The sequence below is a fragment of the Juglans microcarpa x Juglans regia genome, chromosome 4S (genome assembly GCF_004785595.1).
Source record: "Juglans microcarpa x Juglans regia isolate MS1-56 chromosome 4S, Jm3101_v1.0, whole genome shotgun sequence".
NCBI lineage: Eukaryota > Viridiplantae > Streptophyta > Magnoliopsida > Fagales > Juglandaceae > Juglans > Juglans microcarpa x Juglans regia.
The window spans coordinates 21,170,881-21,185,335 of NC_054601.1; the positions used below are offsets into that span (position 1 = coordinate 21,170,881).

Consider the following 14,455-nt stretch of genomic DNA (forward strand, 5'->3'; position numbering starts at 1 on the left):
ACTGCTTGTAAACTTAAAAACTTTCAGCACATGGGGAGAGAGGATAGGGAGGTTATGGAGACGCTCGCATGCTCGATTATTCCTATTTCTTCCAAGCAAGTGAAGTTAATTGTCTGGACTCCACCAGAAAGAGAAGGGATAAAGCTGAATGTGGATGGAGGAGCTTGCGGCAACCCGGGGGAGGGGGTATTATTCGGGATGAAAATGGGGACGTTATTAGTGGCTTTTGCACATGCATATGGTCATGCTACGAATACCATTGTTGAATATACAGCTCTTCTTGCTGGACTTCGATTATGCAAAAAATTGTGCTTGCCGGACATTTTGGTAGAATCGGATTCTGCAATCATAGTTGGTTGGTTAGCATCTGAGGTATGCAAATATTGGTTCCTTTAGAATTTTTGGGAGGAAGTAAAAACTTGGTAAGTGAGCGTAATGTTCGATTTCGTCATATTTATAGAGAAGCTAATATGGTGGCAGATTTTTTGGCAAAGAAGGGGACTCAAGGGATAAATTCAAATTTTTGTGACGTATTTTCCATTCAAGGTCGTATCCGGGGATTAATTCATTTAGATAAAATTGTTATGCCCTATCTTAGACGGTGATTTTGTGTTTGGTGGGTGGGTTGGTTTTGGTCTTTTGATATTTGGCTTGGTTTTTTGGCACTTGAGTTTACTTTTTATTGTTATCTTTTGAAAACTCTACAGTGTCTTTGGGTTTGTTATCAAGGTCTTTCTCTGCCATAATCGAGAGTTTTTTAATAAACTTAGGACCGGGTCACTCATGGACAGTTGACCTGCATTTATTTAAAAAAAAAAAATGTACTCAACCTTTACTCACTGAACCCATCAACTCTTTAAAACTCAATTTGTCAATTTTTTTAGTTTCTTCAATAACAGCAACAATGAGATCAAACTTCTTCGGCAGATTAATTAATATTTTCTCAACAATTTTTTTATTCGAAATATTTTCTCCATATGTCTTCATTTGATTCACAACTTCCATAAGTCTAAAAAAACAATCTTTCAACAACTCAATTTCTTTCATCTTCATATTGTCAAAATCTCTTCTCAAAGATTGAGGTTTTATAGTTCTTACCTTCAATGTGCCTCTATTTTCCTTTTGAATAATCTCTCAAACCTCCTTTGCTTTGATTGCATTGATAATTCTTGGGAAGATTGTCTCAGCAACACCTTGTTGAATCGAGGTTAAGGTTTTGCATCTTTCTTTCTATGCCCCATCAATTGTTGCTTTTGAGCCTCCGTTAAAGTTGTGACATTTATCGGTTCTTTATACTCATCTTCTACATATTCCCAAAAATCGTATGAAAGAAAAATAGTTCTCATCTTCACATACCAAAAATCATAATTTTCTCCATTAAAAATAGGAAATGATGGATGTTGGGCTCCCATATTTTGATTGTTTATAATTTTCATTGTTGTTGTCTTCTTCGGGACTTTTTTTTCCGCTACAAATCTTCACGTCCAACCATTTTTTGATTCAAACCTTGCTCTTGATATCACTATGTTGGTATATGAAATGAGATAGATACATATTTGTCTACGGAAATTTTTGTTTATCACTCTCTTGAAAATAGATTACAATGCATCAGCTTACATATTGGCACATAAGATTCATCGTACTTGATCACCATAAAATTACTCTTGAAAAAAAAAACATTCTTGAGGAAGTAAAAGACAACTTTGAGAAAAGTCACACGAAAAGTCTTCTTCATAGAATACACAAAAGTCTCCATACAATTCTTGTGCATCTCACAATGGCATTTATCTATTTTTAACACCTCACACCTGCATCACATACGCACACAAATCATTCTCAGCACCGTAAGCCTACACCAACATCTCCCATGACAAATCTAAGCCCCTCCCTCATGTTCACGACATTACACTCGCTTGCGTCATCGTGAAACTCCCTTACCATGGGCAGTCCAGAGCAACCGAAACCAGGAACACCTATTGTGACACAAGCCATTGTCGTACATCCAAATAGCCTATACTTTAACCAACTCAAAGCAGAGTACTCCAAGCCACGAGACATCATTGCTGGCAGCAACGAAACTCGCAGCGCACCTCCCAGTTCATTACACGGTCAGGCCACGGAGGTCGCTCACCGTATCACCAAATATCCATCTCTCTCTCATAGCTTCGCCACCACACACAAAGGAGGTCGTATATTCACCACCGTAGCCTCTATCCAGCACCAGTTCCTTCGCACGTTCTTCTCTCAATGAGTCTCGGACCTCTGTCGCATGCTAGCATAACTGCTCTTCCTTTCACAAGTTATCGCATAGCCTCTATCAAATAAAAATGAAGACTTCGAGGGCTTAATTACGTTATTATGGGTCAATCTATATTATTCAGTATTAATTTTTACAATTTGATTACAATATTAAATCATAAGAATATATTCTTATTTTGAACACTTAAAATATGATTAAGTTTATTTTGTGAAACGAATTTTTACGGTTTACTTTGATAGATTTTGATATAACTATTTTACTAAGTTATAAATTGAAGATAAAATATGTTATGAGTATTTAAGTAATATTAGTATTTATTAGATTTCTTGTAAAATTGAATAATTATGTTAATTATAAGAAAATTAAATTACTTTCTATAATATAGTATGGAATTAATTAAATAGAATATTATAACACATTTTTCTAGAATATTTAGTGACGTACAATACTTGTATAGGTGACGAGTTACATAGTGAAATTTCGGACATAGTCCAACGAGATAAGTAGATTGATCATAAAATTAGGATTATCACACGTTAGATAGTTAGATATATTATTATTAATGTTAGTTCTTTAGAAGCCAATGTTTATACACCATGCATGTCATGATATTTGTAAGCACGTCATTTATCATAATACATTATCATGTTTAATTATGCATATAATAGTTATGTATATATTATATATTTCATGTGTCTCACGTTATATAAGACACGTAAGTTTTCATAAGATCAAATGTAAGATAAAGATAAGATTAACCAAATGACCATTAAGATGCATGGTATCAATGTGATTCATGGGTAGGCCTGTGCAAGAAGCTCGATGGGCCGATCAACCCGCATGACCCTATTGGATTCACCCGACAATAGTCGGGTTCATCGGGTCCAAATAATCTAACGGGTTTGATAATTCTCATGTCGGTTGAAACCGATCACCGACAGATTCGATCTTGCGTCAATCTTCGGCTGATTTTGAAAGAGCTACTCGCAAAAACCCATCGATCTTCGACGGATTCTCCACTGCTAATCAGACCCACCAAGAAATCAACAAAGTTTTACATTTTTCTCTGACAATAAATCAAGCAAGCTATTGTTTTACACTTAATTTTCTTATTCTGTTGAATATATCCTTTAAGGTCTCAAAGACCGGTACGAGGTTCCATCCAAAGCCTCTGCTTCCTCCCGAGATGAAGGTTGTCCATGATTTCAAAGAAAATTAAATAAATCTTGAAATAGATCTCAAAGAAAATGAAATACATCACAAAGAAAATGAAATACATCATAAGCTTCATCATCGGTGAGGCATCCGACAAGTTCCAGAGGTAGAAGCGACGATCAACAGCGACGATCTGCGGTTGGCCCTGACCACCCTCGGCTTCGAGGACTACGTGGAGCCCTCAAGGTGTACCTGCAGAAGGAGGGTGTGTTTGGGAGGGGAAAGGCTGAGCTGCAAAAGAGAGAAAGAGGAAGAGGAGGAATGGACGATGTGGGAGAGGCTGGGTTTGCATAGGAGGAAGAAAGGGGCATGGGTCTGCAAATGAAGGTGAACGAGTGAAACCGTGAAAGATCGAAAACGATAAAAAGCAAGATGAACGGGTTTGACCCGATCCAACATTTACGGGTCGGGTCAAGTCGGACTGAAACCGTCTTTCCTGCAGGTCGGGCCCAAATTTGATCGGGCCAGGTCTCTGTGCAGCCCTATTCATGGGTAAATGTGCAAGACACGAACTCAAGCGTAATCCACCATAATATAACAGGATACTATTAGCGATTCTCTTTGTGGCCACGGGATGTGGGGTGAGTGCATAATTTTGCACACAGGGTTAAGAATGTTGGTCGATTATATAAGTTAGATAATTCAAGACAAGTCATACATGCCATAATCATAGTGTTAAAAGTCATGATTTAACCCTAACATGAAATATTTTATGAAAGATCTTATGTATATTATTTTACGTTGTGATGGGCTACTTATTGAGTTTTTTATTCATTTTAGTTTTACTTTTTGATTTTAACCATTTATGTGAGGATGATGATGCGCACAAGCAGGTGGGCCAGACTTAGATGAAGCAGACTGATAAGATTTAGTTCCAAATTTTTTAATTAGTTATGACAGGCATTTTTCAATTTAGTTATTTGAAAACTTTGATTATATATTTTTTTTTCAAGACATGTTTATTTAATAATTATTTTTATGAAATAAAGATTTATGTTATTAAATTATGAAATCTCTTGTCTGACTTTATTTATGTAAGTACATGACATCCCTAGCTCTATGGAAGGTGTTACAACACTTACCTAATTTCATAAGATCTGCTCGCAAATCCGATTTGGTGGCAAACTTAGTCCAAGTCATCAATTATATCATGAATTGTAGTTAGAAATTTGATCCGGGATTCCTTATTTGGTACAGCAATAGACTTCTTCAATTACCCCAACTGCTAGAGAAAGCTTTGTACCACATTGCATGAGTTGTAAGTTGTAGAGGCAAATAAAGCTCGTCTTAAAAAGTTCAAAATAATAAAAGAGTAACTTTTTGCAACGCGATTCACTTCGAGGATTTTCTTTTCCAACTGCTTGTTAACTTTCTGAGATCTATATACTATGATATACTTCCAAAGTGGATTAAAAAAAGGAAATGCTACAATCATAAAAGGATTTCACAAAAGTAAATTTACAAATTAATCATGTGGCTTCACATGATACGTCATATATACTTTACAATAAAAGTAATTTTATAATCTGACATATTACATTAAATTACATCAGTTTATGAGTTTATCCTTGTAAAATCTTTTTATGATTAAAAGAAAGCCTATGAATAAACGAGTTGATGCATCTAACTCTATCCGAGATCTCAACATATAGGCTTATAATATTCAACAGATGCACTCGCTTTGCCACATCTAACTGATTTATCATGATTCTTGCCTTATTAACATAACTTCACAAGATGTCTTTTATAATCTAAATTAGCAATGGAAGTTGCCTTCCTTTTCCTGCCATTGTCATCTTCCACAACTCAAACAAATCAATAATTTAATTCAACGTGGTTGCCAGTTAATGTTTGATAGCTACTGAATCAGTACTTGGTCACTACTGACTCACATGGTTAGTACTTTTTAAAATTGCTGCATCCTCGTCTTTGATACTTGCTACACTCAGAGTTCACTCTTTGTTGTTTCTCTTTTAAAATTCTCCATTGATTGATGATTAAGTGGAAAATTCCAAAAGAGACTAGGGATTTTTTATTTCCCTTTTGTTTGCTGGCTATAACGTGTTATGATGGTCATGTTTCTTTGCTGATCATCTATTTTTTTCTCTCTTTGCTTCATAGTTTGCACAAGGAATATACCAAAGGAATTAAAGGAAGAGCCACTCCACCCACCATGAGTAGAAGATGTCTTTCCCGGTGGGGATTCATTAATAGCTTCTTTTTTTTTTTTCCTTTTTCTTTCCAGCATTTCAGTTTTGAAAGTATATCTAACTTGCTACTGACACCTTAAATGGGGAAATTGCCTCTGTTAAACATGCTCTTCCTTCTTACTCCTACTGGTTTTGGCACCAGGTCTCAAACTTAATAGCAGATATCTAAATGTAAATGTCATCCAAAGCAATTATGTTTTATAATATAGTAGTGCTACTCATAAGCTTCACACCTTACATTTCTACTTAAAAATTTGTCATTTACATTTTTATCCTATTTTATTTACAAACATGTCTGGAATCATTTTTATTACGTAGGTAAAAAAGTACAATGACATATTTTTAAATAGGTGTCCAGAGTGTGAGGCTTATGTCTAGAATTTTTCTTTATAATATTCAGTTTTGGTTCAATTTTCTTTGTTTGTTAACTTAAAAAACTAGTAATTTACTTTAATGCTGGTAAGTTCAATGAACAGAAGAAGTTGGAATATACAAGGATGAAACCAGTACAGGTATAATTGAAGGAGATGATTGTACTTCATTTGCTGACTCAAATTTTGTAAATCAAATTTGGTAAGTTCTACACACAGCACAAGGGATCAAAGACGGACTACAGTGATTACATCAGGAATCTTTTTGTCTTGTTGTTTTTTATATTTATATTTGTATCATAGATCTTTGAGCTCCTAGTCTGTGCTCTGCCATAAACCATTGGTGGATGAGTAATGTTATATACAGTCGTAGAGTGAGTAAGCGTCGTGCAGTCGTTTTGAAAAAGAGTGAAGTTTACTATTAAAAAATTAATTTATTTTCATGTGGATCCCGTATTTATTCAATTTTTTTAAAATGATTGTGTGACACTTACACACTCACGAATGAAAACGACTCTTTTGTTATCATGTTTGTGAGAAACCTCCAAAAGCAACCTTTGTGGTCGCTTTGAACTCCAAGGGGCAAACGCAGCAAAGTTACAGGAGGCAGGAGCTCTGCCCTGAAAAGAATGCCTATGGTGCCTGAACGTGCGAAGCTGCACTTGGTCATGACTCTCTGGCAGTTTGGTTATGCTGGGAACCATATCATCTTGAGATCTGCACTTAATATGGGAATAAGCAAGATAGTTTTCCCTCTTTATCGGAATGCTATCGCACTGTTTGTTCTGGCTCCCTCTGCATATTTTTCAGAGAAGTAAGCAGCCAAGGTTTATATAACAGATGTTTAAATACTTTTTTGTTTAATTGGATTGTCTGTTCTTCTTTGCACATGTAGGAATGACAGGCCACCATTAACCACTTCAATTTTGATAGAATTTTTCCTCCTCGGATTTATTGGGTATGATCTTTTAAGGGAGAAATCCTCTATATATATGAATGGAGAAGTTTGCCTTATAATCTTGCTTTTTGGTACCCACAGGATAACATGCAATCACGGATCCTATCTTCTGGGTTTGGACAAAACTTCTCCTACCTTTGCTTCTGCTACAGAGAACATTGTTCCTGCTGTAACCTTTCTCATAGCTGCGCTACTCAGGCAAGCAATTATCTAGTTATAAGCGTTATCATCCACCAATATAAAACTATTGGTGATTGGTTTTTACGTTTGAGATTGTGTTGCAGAATAGAGCAAGTGCATTTGAACAGGAAAGATGGTAGAGCTAAGGTGCTTGGAACTGCTGCTTCTGTTGCTGGAGCTTCACTCATTACCCTTTACAAGGGGCCAGCCATATATACACCAAATTCACATTTACACCACCAATCACGAGTTTTACTTTCGTTAGGAGATGACGAGGGGGAGAATTGGACCTTGGGTTGCATCTATCTCATTGTTCACTGCCTATGTTGGTCAAGTTGGATTGTTTTACAAGCACCCCTCTTGAAGAAATATCCAGCTCGGCTTTCGGCCACCTCATATTCTTGCTTCTTCAGTGTTTTGCAGTTTCTGGCAATTGCAGCATACTTTGAGAAAGACTCTCAAGCCTGGCAAGTTCATTCCAGTGCTGAACTTTTCAGTATTTTCTATACGGTCAGTAATTTAAACACAGAACCTCATATTCCTTAGTTTTTGAAGCTTATGATCTAAATCAATTCAGGATCATCGGACTTTCGGTTGAGCTTTTCTTTTTTCTCTTCTCCTAATAAGTTCCTAAGGGAATGACAAAGCAGATTTTTGGTTGCAGGGATTGGTGGCTTCAGCAATGGGATTTGCAGTACAAACTTGGGTCGTTGACAGGGCAGGACCAGTATTTGTTTCAGTCTATCTACCTGTACAAACCTTGCTTGTAGCTGTAATGGCCTCTGTTGTTTTAGGAGAAGAATTCTACTTGGGAGGGTGTGTCTCATTGCCCTATCAAATCATTCTTTTTTTTCTAATACTTGAAACTTTTTCTGCAAAAAAAAAAATATATTATCACCTCCTTCAGAAAATATATTAATGAACATTATTGAGACATATGGTCTCTCGTGAACAATTTTCAGAAAAATATTCGGTGACTCAGGCATATTGATTGTAATATTCCCTTGATGGCTGTCATGTGGGATTATTATCATTATAATATTATCAGACTGGAAAGTTATGTGACTTGCCATTTACAATTTGCTAAATGTTTTGGTTACGCAGTTCAAATGAAATGAGATGAGATGGTTTATTAAAAATTGAATAAAATATTATTATAATATTATTTTCTAATATTATTTTTATTTTTAAAATTTAAAAAAATTGAATCGTTTATTATATTTCGAGTTAGAATTTGAAAAAGTTGTAATGATTACATGAGATTAGATGAGATGAGATAATTTAATTTTGTGTAACCAAATCAGTCCTTAATGTTCTTTGTTTTACTGTTCAGAGTCATTGGAGCAGTGTTGATTGTGGCTGGACTATACCTTGTTGTGTGGGGCAAAAGTGAAGAGAGCAAGTTTGCAATGCAAAAGGCTTCAATTCCCTCTATGCCTGAGAATAAAAAGAGAAAATGCCCTAGTAGATCTCCTCTCATCCAACCATTAATTACTTCCTTTTCAGAGTGAAAATGGTGACAACTTTGTTTCCACTTTTCAGCATAGACCTAAAACAGCAAGAGAACCTGTGCTTCGAACCAAGAGAAAGAGAACAGTAGTGATCCGCACATTTCAAACAGTTACAGATGTTATTGATTGGTTGTCTCATCTTTAAAGATTTTAAAAGTTTTTGGTAGATCTTTGAGAGAGTGAGAAGAATAAACATGTTAGCTTTATCAGGTGTTTGTAGCGGCGAATTAAGGTGAAAACAGTCTGTCGTAATAGACACTTTTCTAGGACTCTTGTAGTTTATTAAGGTAACTATGCTTACTGCAGATACAGAGATTTCAAAGATAATAGAAAAGCTGGGTTACTGATATCTCTTCCCATGATAGCACAACAGACTTCTTCACCTTTTAGATTTGAAGGCTAATGGCATGCTTGCATGACAAATGACAAACATTTTCCGCTTTGTGGAAAATTGTCTTTCGATTCAAATATCTTGTAAGCTAGTGTTGGAACCATCAAGTAAGTTTTCAGATAATCTTCAACCCTATCTTCAAATCTTAATTCAATGAATGGTACTGATACTACCATCATTCTCTTGTAACACATCAGAGAATTTATAGCTTTTGATTTGTCATGTAAAACCATAGGACAATAAGCAGTTAAACATGTTAGCCCTATGCTTCGTGATCAAGGAAAAGTAAAGTTGTCCTCAAAGAAATATTAAAAAAATATTAATGCTACTCATCTAAGATGTCCAAGCTGTCGGAAGTATTCTCTTGCAATTTTGCATATACAACAGTTGAACTGCAGTTTGTACACATCAAATATTCCAACGACAGAAATTCTACAACTGAATCAAATTCTTAAAACAGTAAGTACCAAGCAGAAACCAACCAACAAGAATGCAGGTGAAAAAGGCCAAGTAAGTTAGGAAGGTTGATCCTCCGAATGCGAGCCCGAGGGTGAATACTATAGCAAATGGTAAAATAGATCGCACCATGGAGGCTGTACTCACCCAGTGACCCTTGAGGAAAATGAGAGTGGCAAGGTTTACCACATTCCACCCACCCGAATGAAAGCCCAACCTGTTTAGGTTGTTTGCTACAAAAGAGTGGCAATTACATGTAAAGAGATTGTAAGATCGATGTTGGAATTCCTGAGTGCTCTTTTGTAGCGCATCATCCCATGTCAATCCATCTTGTCCAGGTGTATCCTGCTTGTATCCATCCTCACTATTGAATGAGGATGGATCGGGAGAGATGCAACACTGATTGCAAGCATTTTAAAGAGAGATCAATGAACAGGAATTGGTACAGCAATAGACTTCTTCAATTACCCCAACTGCTAGAGAAAGCTTTGTACCACATTGCATGAGTTGTAAGTTGTAGAGGCAAATAAAGCTCGTCTTAAAAAGTTCAAAATAATAAAAGAGTAACTTTTTGCAACGCTATTCACTTCGAGGATTTTCTTTTCCAACTGCTTGTTAACTTTCTGAGATCTATATACTATGATATACTTCCAAAGTGGATTAAAAAAAGGAAATGCTACAATCATAAAAGGATTTCACAAAAGTAAATTTACAAATTAATCATGTGGCTTCACATGATACGTCAGATATACTTTATAATAAAAGTAATTTTATAATCTGACATATTACATTAAATTACATCAGTTTATGAGTTTATCCTTATGAAATCTTTTTATGATTAAAAGAAAGCCTATGAATAAACGAGTTGATGCATCTAACTCTATCCGAGATCTCAACATATAGGCTTATAATATTCAACAGATGCACTCGCTTTGCCACATCTAACTGATTTATCATGATTCTTGCCTTATTAACATAACTTCACAAGATGTCTTTTATAATCTAAATTAGCAATGGAAGTTGCCTTCCTTTTCCTGCCATTGTCATCTTCCACAACTCAAACAAATCAATAATTTAATTCAACGTGGTTGCCAGTTAATGTTTGATAGCTACTGAATCAGTACTTGGTCACTACTGACTCACATGGTTAGTACTTTTTAAAATTGCTGCATCCTCCTCGTCTTCGATACTTGCTACACTCAGAGTTCACTCTTTGTTGTTTCTCTTTTAAAATTCTCCATTGATTGATGATTAAGTGGAAAATTCCAAAAGAGACTAGGGATTTTTTATTTCCCTTTTGTTTGCTGGCTATAACGTGTTATGATGGTCATGTTTCTTTGCTGATCATCTATTTTTTTCTCTCTTTGCTTCATAGTTTGCACAAGGAATATACCAAAGGAATTAAAGGAAGAGCCACTCCACCCACCATGAGTAGAAGATGTCTTTCCCGGTGGGGATTCATCAATAGCTTTTTTTTTTTTTTCCTTTTTCTTTCCAGCATTTCAGTTTTGAAAGTACATCTAACTTGCTACTGACACCTTAAATGGGGAAATTGCCTCTGTTAAACATGCTCTTCCTTCTTACTCCTACTGGTTTTGGCACCAGGTCTCAAACTTAATAGCAGATATCTAAATGTAAATGTCATCCAAAGCAATTATGTTTTATAATATAGTAGTGCTACTCATAAGCTTCACACCTTACATTTCTATTTAAAAATTTGTCATTTACATTTTTATCCTATTTTATTTACAAACATGTCTGGAATCATTTTTATTACGTAGGTAAAAAAGTACAATGACATATTTTTAAATAGGTGTCCAGAGTGTGAGGCTTATGTCTAGAATTTTTCTTTATAATATTCAGTTTTGGTTCAATTTTCTTTGTTTGTTAACTTAAAAAACTAGTAATTTACTTTAATGCTGGTAAGTTCAATGAACAGAAGAAGTTGGAATATACAAGGATGAAACCAGTACAGGTATAATTGAAGGAGATGATTGTACTTCATTTGCTGACTCAAATTTTGTAAATCAAATTTGGTAAGTTATACACACAGCACAAGGGATCAAAGACGGACTACAGTGATTACATCAGGAATCTTTTTGTCTTGTTGTTTTTTATATTTATATTTGTATCATAGATCTTTGAGCTCCTACTCTGTGCTCTGCCATAAACCATTGGTGGATGAGTAATGTTATATACAGTCGTAGAGTGAGTAAGCGTCGTGCAGTCATTTTGAAAAAGAGTGAAGTCTACTATTAAAAAATTAATTTTATTTTCATGTGGATCCCGTATTTATTCAATTTTTTTAAAGTGATTGTGTGACACTTACACACTCACGAATGAAAACGACTCTTTTGTTATCCTGTTTGTGAGAAACCTCCAAAAGCAACCTTTGTGGTCGCTTTGAACTCCAAGGGGCAAACGCAGCAAAGTTACAGGAGGCAGGAGCTCTGCCCTGAAAAGAATGCCTATGGTGCCTGAACGTGCGAAGCTGCACTTGGTCATGACTCTCTGGCAGTCTGGTTATGCTGGGAACCATATCATCTTGAGATCTGCACTTAATATGGGAATAAGCAAGATAGTTTTCCCTCTTTATCGGAATGCTATCGCACTGTTTGTTCTGGCTCCCTCTGCATATTTTTCAGAGAAGTAAGCAGCCAAGGTTTATAGAACAGATGTTTAAATACTTTTTTGTTTAATTGGATTGTCTGTTCTTCTTTGCACATGTAGGAATGACAGGCCACCATTAACCACTTCAATTTTGATAGAATTTTTCCTCCTCGGATTTATTGGGTATGATCTTTTAAGGGAGAAATCCTCTATATATATGAATGGAGAAGTTTGCCTTATAATCTTGCTTTTTGGTACCCACAGGATAACATGCAATCACGGATCCTATCTTCTGGGTTTGGACAAAACTTCTCCTACCTTTGCTTCTGCTACAGAGAACATTGTTCCTGCTGTAACCTTTCTCATAGCTGCGCTACTCAGGCAAGCAATTATCTAGTTATAAGCGTTATCATCCACCAATATAAAACTATTGGTGATTGGTTTTTACGTTTGAGATTGTGTTGCAGAATAGAGCAAGTGCATTTGAACAGGAAAGATGGTAGAGCTAAGGTGCTTGGAACTGCTGCTTCTGTTGCTGGAGCTTCACTCATTACCCTTTACAAGGGGCCAGCCATATATACACCAAATTCACATTTACACCACCAATCACGAGTTTTACTTTCTTTAGGAGATGACGAGGGGGAGAATTGGACCTTGGGTTGCATCTATCTCATTGTTCACTGCCTATGTTGGTCAAGTTGGATTGTTTTACAAGCACCCCTCTTGAAGAAATATCCAGCTCGGCTTTCGGCCACCTCATATTCTTGCTTCTTCAGTGTTTTGCAGTTTCTGGCAATTGCAGCATACTTTGAGAAAGACTCTCAAGCCTGGCAAGTTCATTCCAGTGCTGAACTTTTCAGTATTTTCTATACGGTCAGTAATTTAAACACAGAACCTCATATTCCTTAGTTTTTGAAGCTTATGATCTAAATCAATTCAGGATCATCGGACTTTCGGTTGAGCTTTTCTTTTTTCTCTTCTCCTAATAAGTTCCTAAGGGAATGACAAAGCAGATTTTTGGTTGCAGGGATTGGTGGCTTCAGCAATGGGATTTGCAGTACAAACTTGGGTCGTTGACAGGGCAGGACCAGTATTTGTTTCAGTCTATCTACCTGTACAAACCTTGCTTGTAGCTGTAATGGCCTCTGTTGTTTTAGGAGAAGAATTCTACTTGGGAGGGTGTGTCTCATTGCCCTATCAAATCATTCTTTTTTTTTTTAATACTTGAAACTTTTTCTGCAAAAAAAAAAAATATATTATCACCTCCATCAGAAAATATATTAATAAACATTATTGAGACATATGGTCTCTCGTGAACAATTTTCAGAAAAATATTCGGTGACTCAGTCATATTGATTGTAATATTCCCTTGATGGCTGTCATGTGGGATTATTATCATTATAATATTATCAGACTGGAAAGTTATGTGACTTGCCATTTACAATTTGCTAAATGTTTTGGTTACGCAGTTCAAATGAAATGAGATGAGATGGTTTGTTAAAAATTGAATAAAATATTATTATAATATTATTTTCTAATATTATTTTTATTTTTAAAATTTAAAAAAATTGAATTATTTATTATATTTCAAGTTAGAATTTGAAAAAGTTGTAATGATTACATGAGATTAGATGGGATGAGATAATTTAATTTTGTGTAACCAAATCAGTCCTTAATGTTCTTTGTTTTACTGTTCAGAGTCATTGGAGCAGTGTTGATTGTGGCTGGACTATACCTTGTTGTGTGGGGCAAAAGTGAAGAGAGCAAGTTTGCAATGCAAAAGGCTTCAATTCCCTCTATGCCTGAGAATAAAAAGAGAAAATGCCCTAGTAGATCTCCTCTCATCCAACCATTAATTACTTCCTTTTCAGAGTGAAAATGGTGACAACTTTGTTTCCACTTTTCAGCATAGACCTAAAACAGCAAGAGAACCTGTGCTTCGAACCAAGAGAAAGAGAACAGTAGTGATCCGCACATTTCAAACAGTTACAGATGTTATTGATTGGTTGTCTCATCTTTAAAGATTTTAAAAGTTTTTGGTAGATCTTTGAGAGAGTGAGAAGAATAAACATGTTAGCTTTATCAGGTGTTTGTAGCGGCGAATTAAGGTGAAAACAGTCTGTCTTAATAGACACTTTTCTAGGACTCTTGTAGTTTATTAAGGTAACTATGCTTACTGCAGATACAGAGATTTCAAAGATAATAGAAAAGCTGGGTTACTGATATCTCTTCGCATGATAGCACAACAGACTTCTTCACCTTTTAGATTTGAAGGCTAATGGCATGCTTGCAT

General features: G+C 35.6%; 2 protein-coding genes across 3 annotated transcripts; both read left to right on the forward strand.

Annotated features, from left to right (window-relative positions):
- The first annotated feature begins 1,390 nt into the window (after nt 1-1,390).
- LOC121262325 (protein WALLS ARE THIN 1-like) lies at nt 1,391-8,799 on the forward strand. 2 transcript variants are annotated; one of them, XM_041164760.1, is made up of 7 exons: nt 1,391-1,404; nt 6,667-6,870; nt 6,952-7,014; nt 7,096-7,212; nt 7,299-7,704; nt 7,859-8,010; nt 8,528-8,799. In XM_041164760.1, the coding sequence occupies exons 1-7, from the start codon at nt 1,391-1,393 to the stop codon at nt 8,703-8,705; spliced, it is 1,134 nt and encodes a 377-aa protein (XP_041020694.1). In that variant the 3' UTR covers nt 8,706-8,799. The 2 variants fall into 2 exon arrangements, with proteins under 2 accessions (XP_041020694.1, XP_041020695.1); XM_041164761.1 differs by lacking the exon at nt 1,391-1,404 and having other exon boundaries at nt 6,636-6,870.
- A 3,223-nt stretch (nt 8,800-12,022) lies between these two features.
- Nucleotides 12,023-13,071, forward strand: LOC121262123 (protein WALLS ARE THIN 1). Its single transcript, XM_041164538.1, has 4 exons — nt 12,023-12,201; nt 12,283-12,345; nt 12,427-12,543; nt 12,630-13,071. The coding sequence occupies exons 1-4, from the start codon at nt 12,023-12,025 to the stop codon at nt 13,069-13,071; spliced, it is 801 nt and encodes a 266-aa protein (XP_041020472.1).
- Nucleotides 13,072-14,455: the final 1,384 nt, after the last annotated feature.

Coding starts and splice junctions, on each gene's coding strand:
- LOC121262325 (XM_041164760.1), top strand. Junction 6,871..6,951: donor TCTGCATATTTTTCAGAGAA/GTAAGCAGCCAA, acceptor TTGCACATGTAG/GAATGACAGGCCACCATTAA. Junction 7,015..7,095: donor TTCCTCCTCGGATTTATTGG/GTATGATCTTTT, acceptor TGGTACCCACAG/GATAACATGCAATCACGGAT.
- LOC121262123 (XM_041164538.1), top strand. CDS start 12,023: ATGGTGCCTGAACGTGCGAAGCTGCACTTGGTCATGACTCTCTGGCAG. Junction 12,346..12,426: donor TTCCTCCTCGGATTTATTGG/GTATGATCTTTT, acceptor TGGTACCCACAG/GATAACATGCAATCACGGAT. Junction 12,544..12,629: donor CTCATAGCTGCGCTACTCAG/GCAAGCAATTAT, acceptor ATTGTGTTGCAG/AATAGAGCAAGTGCATTTGA.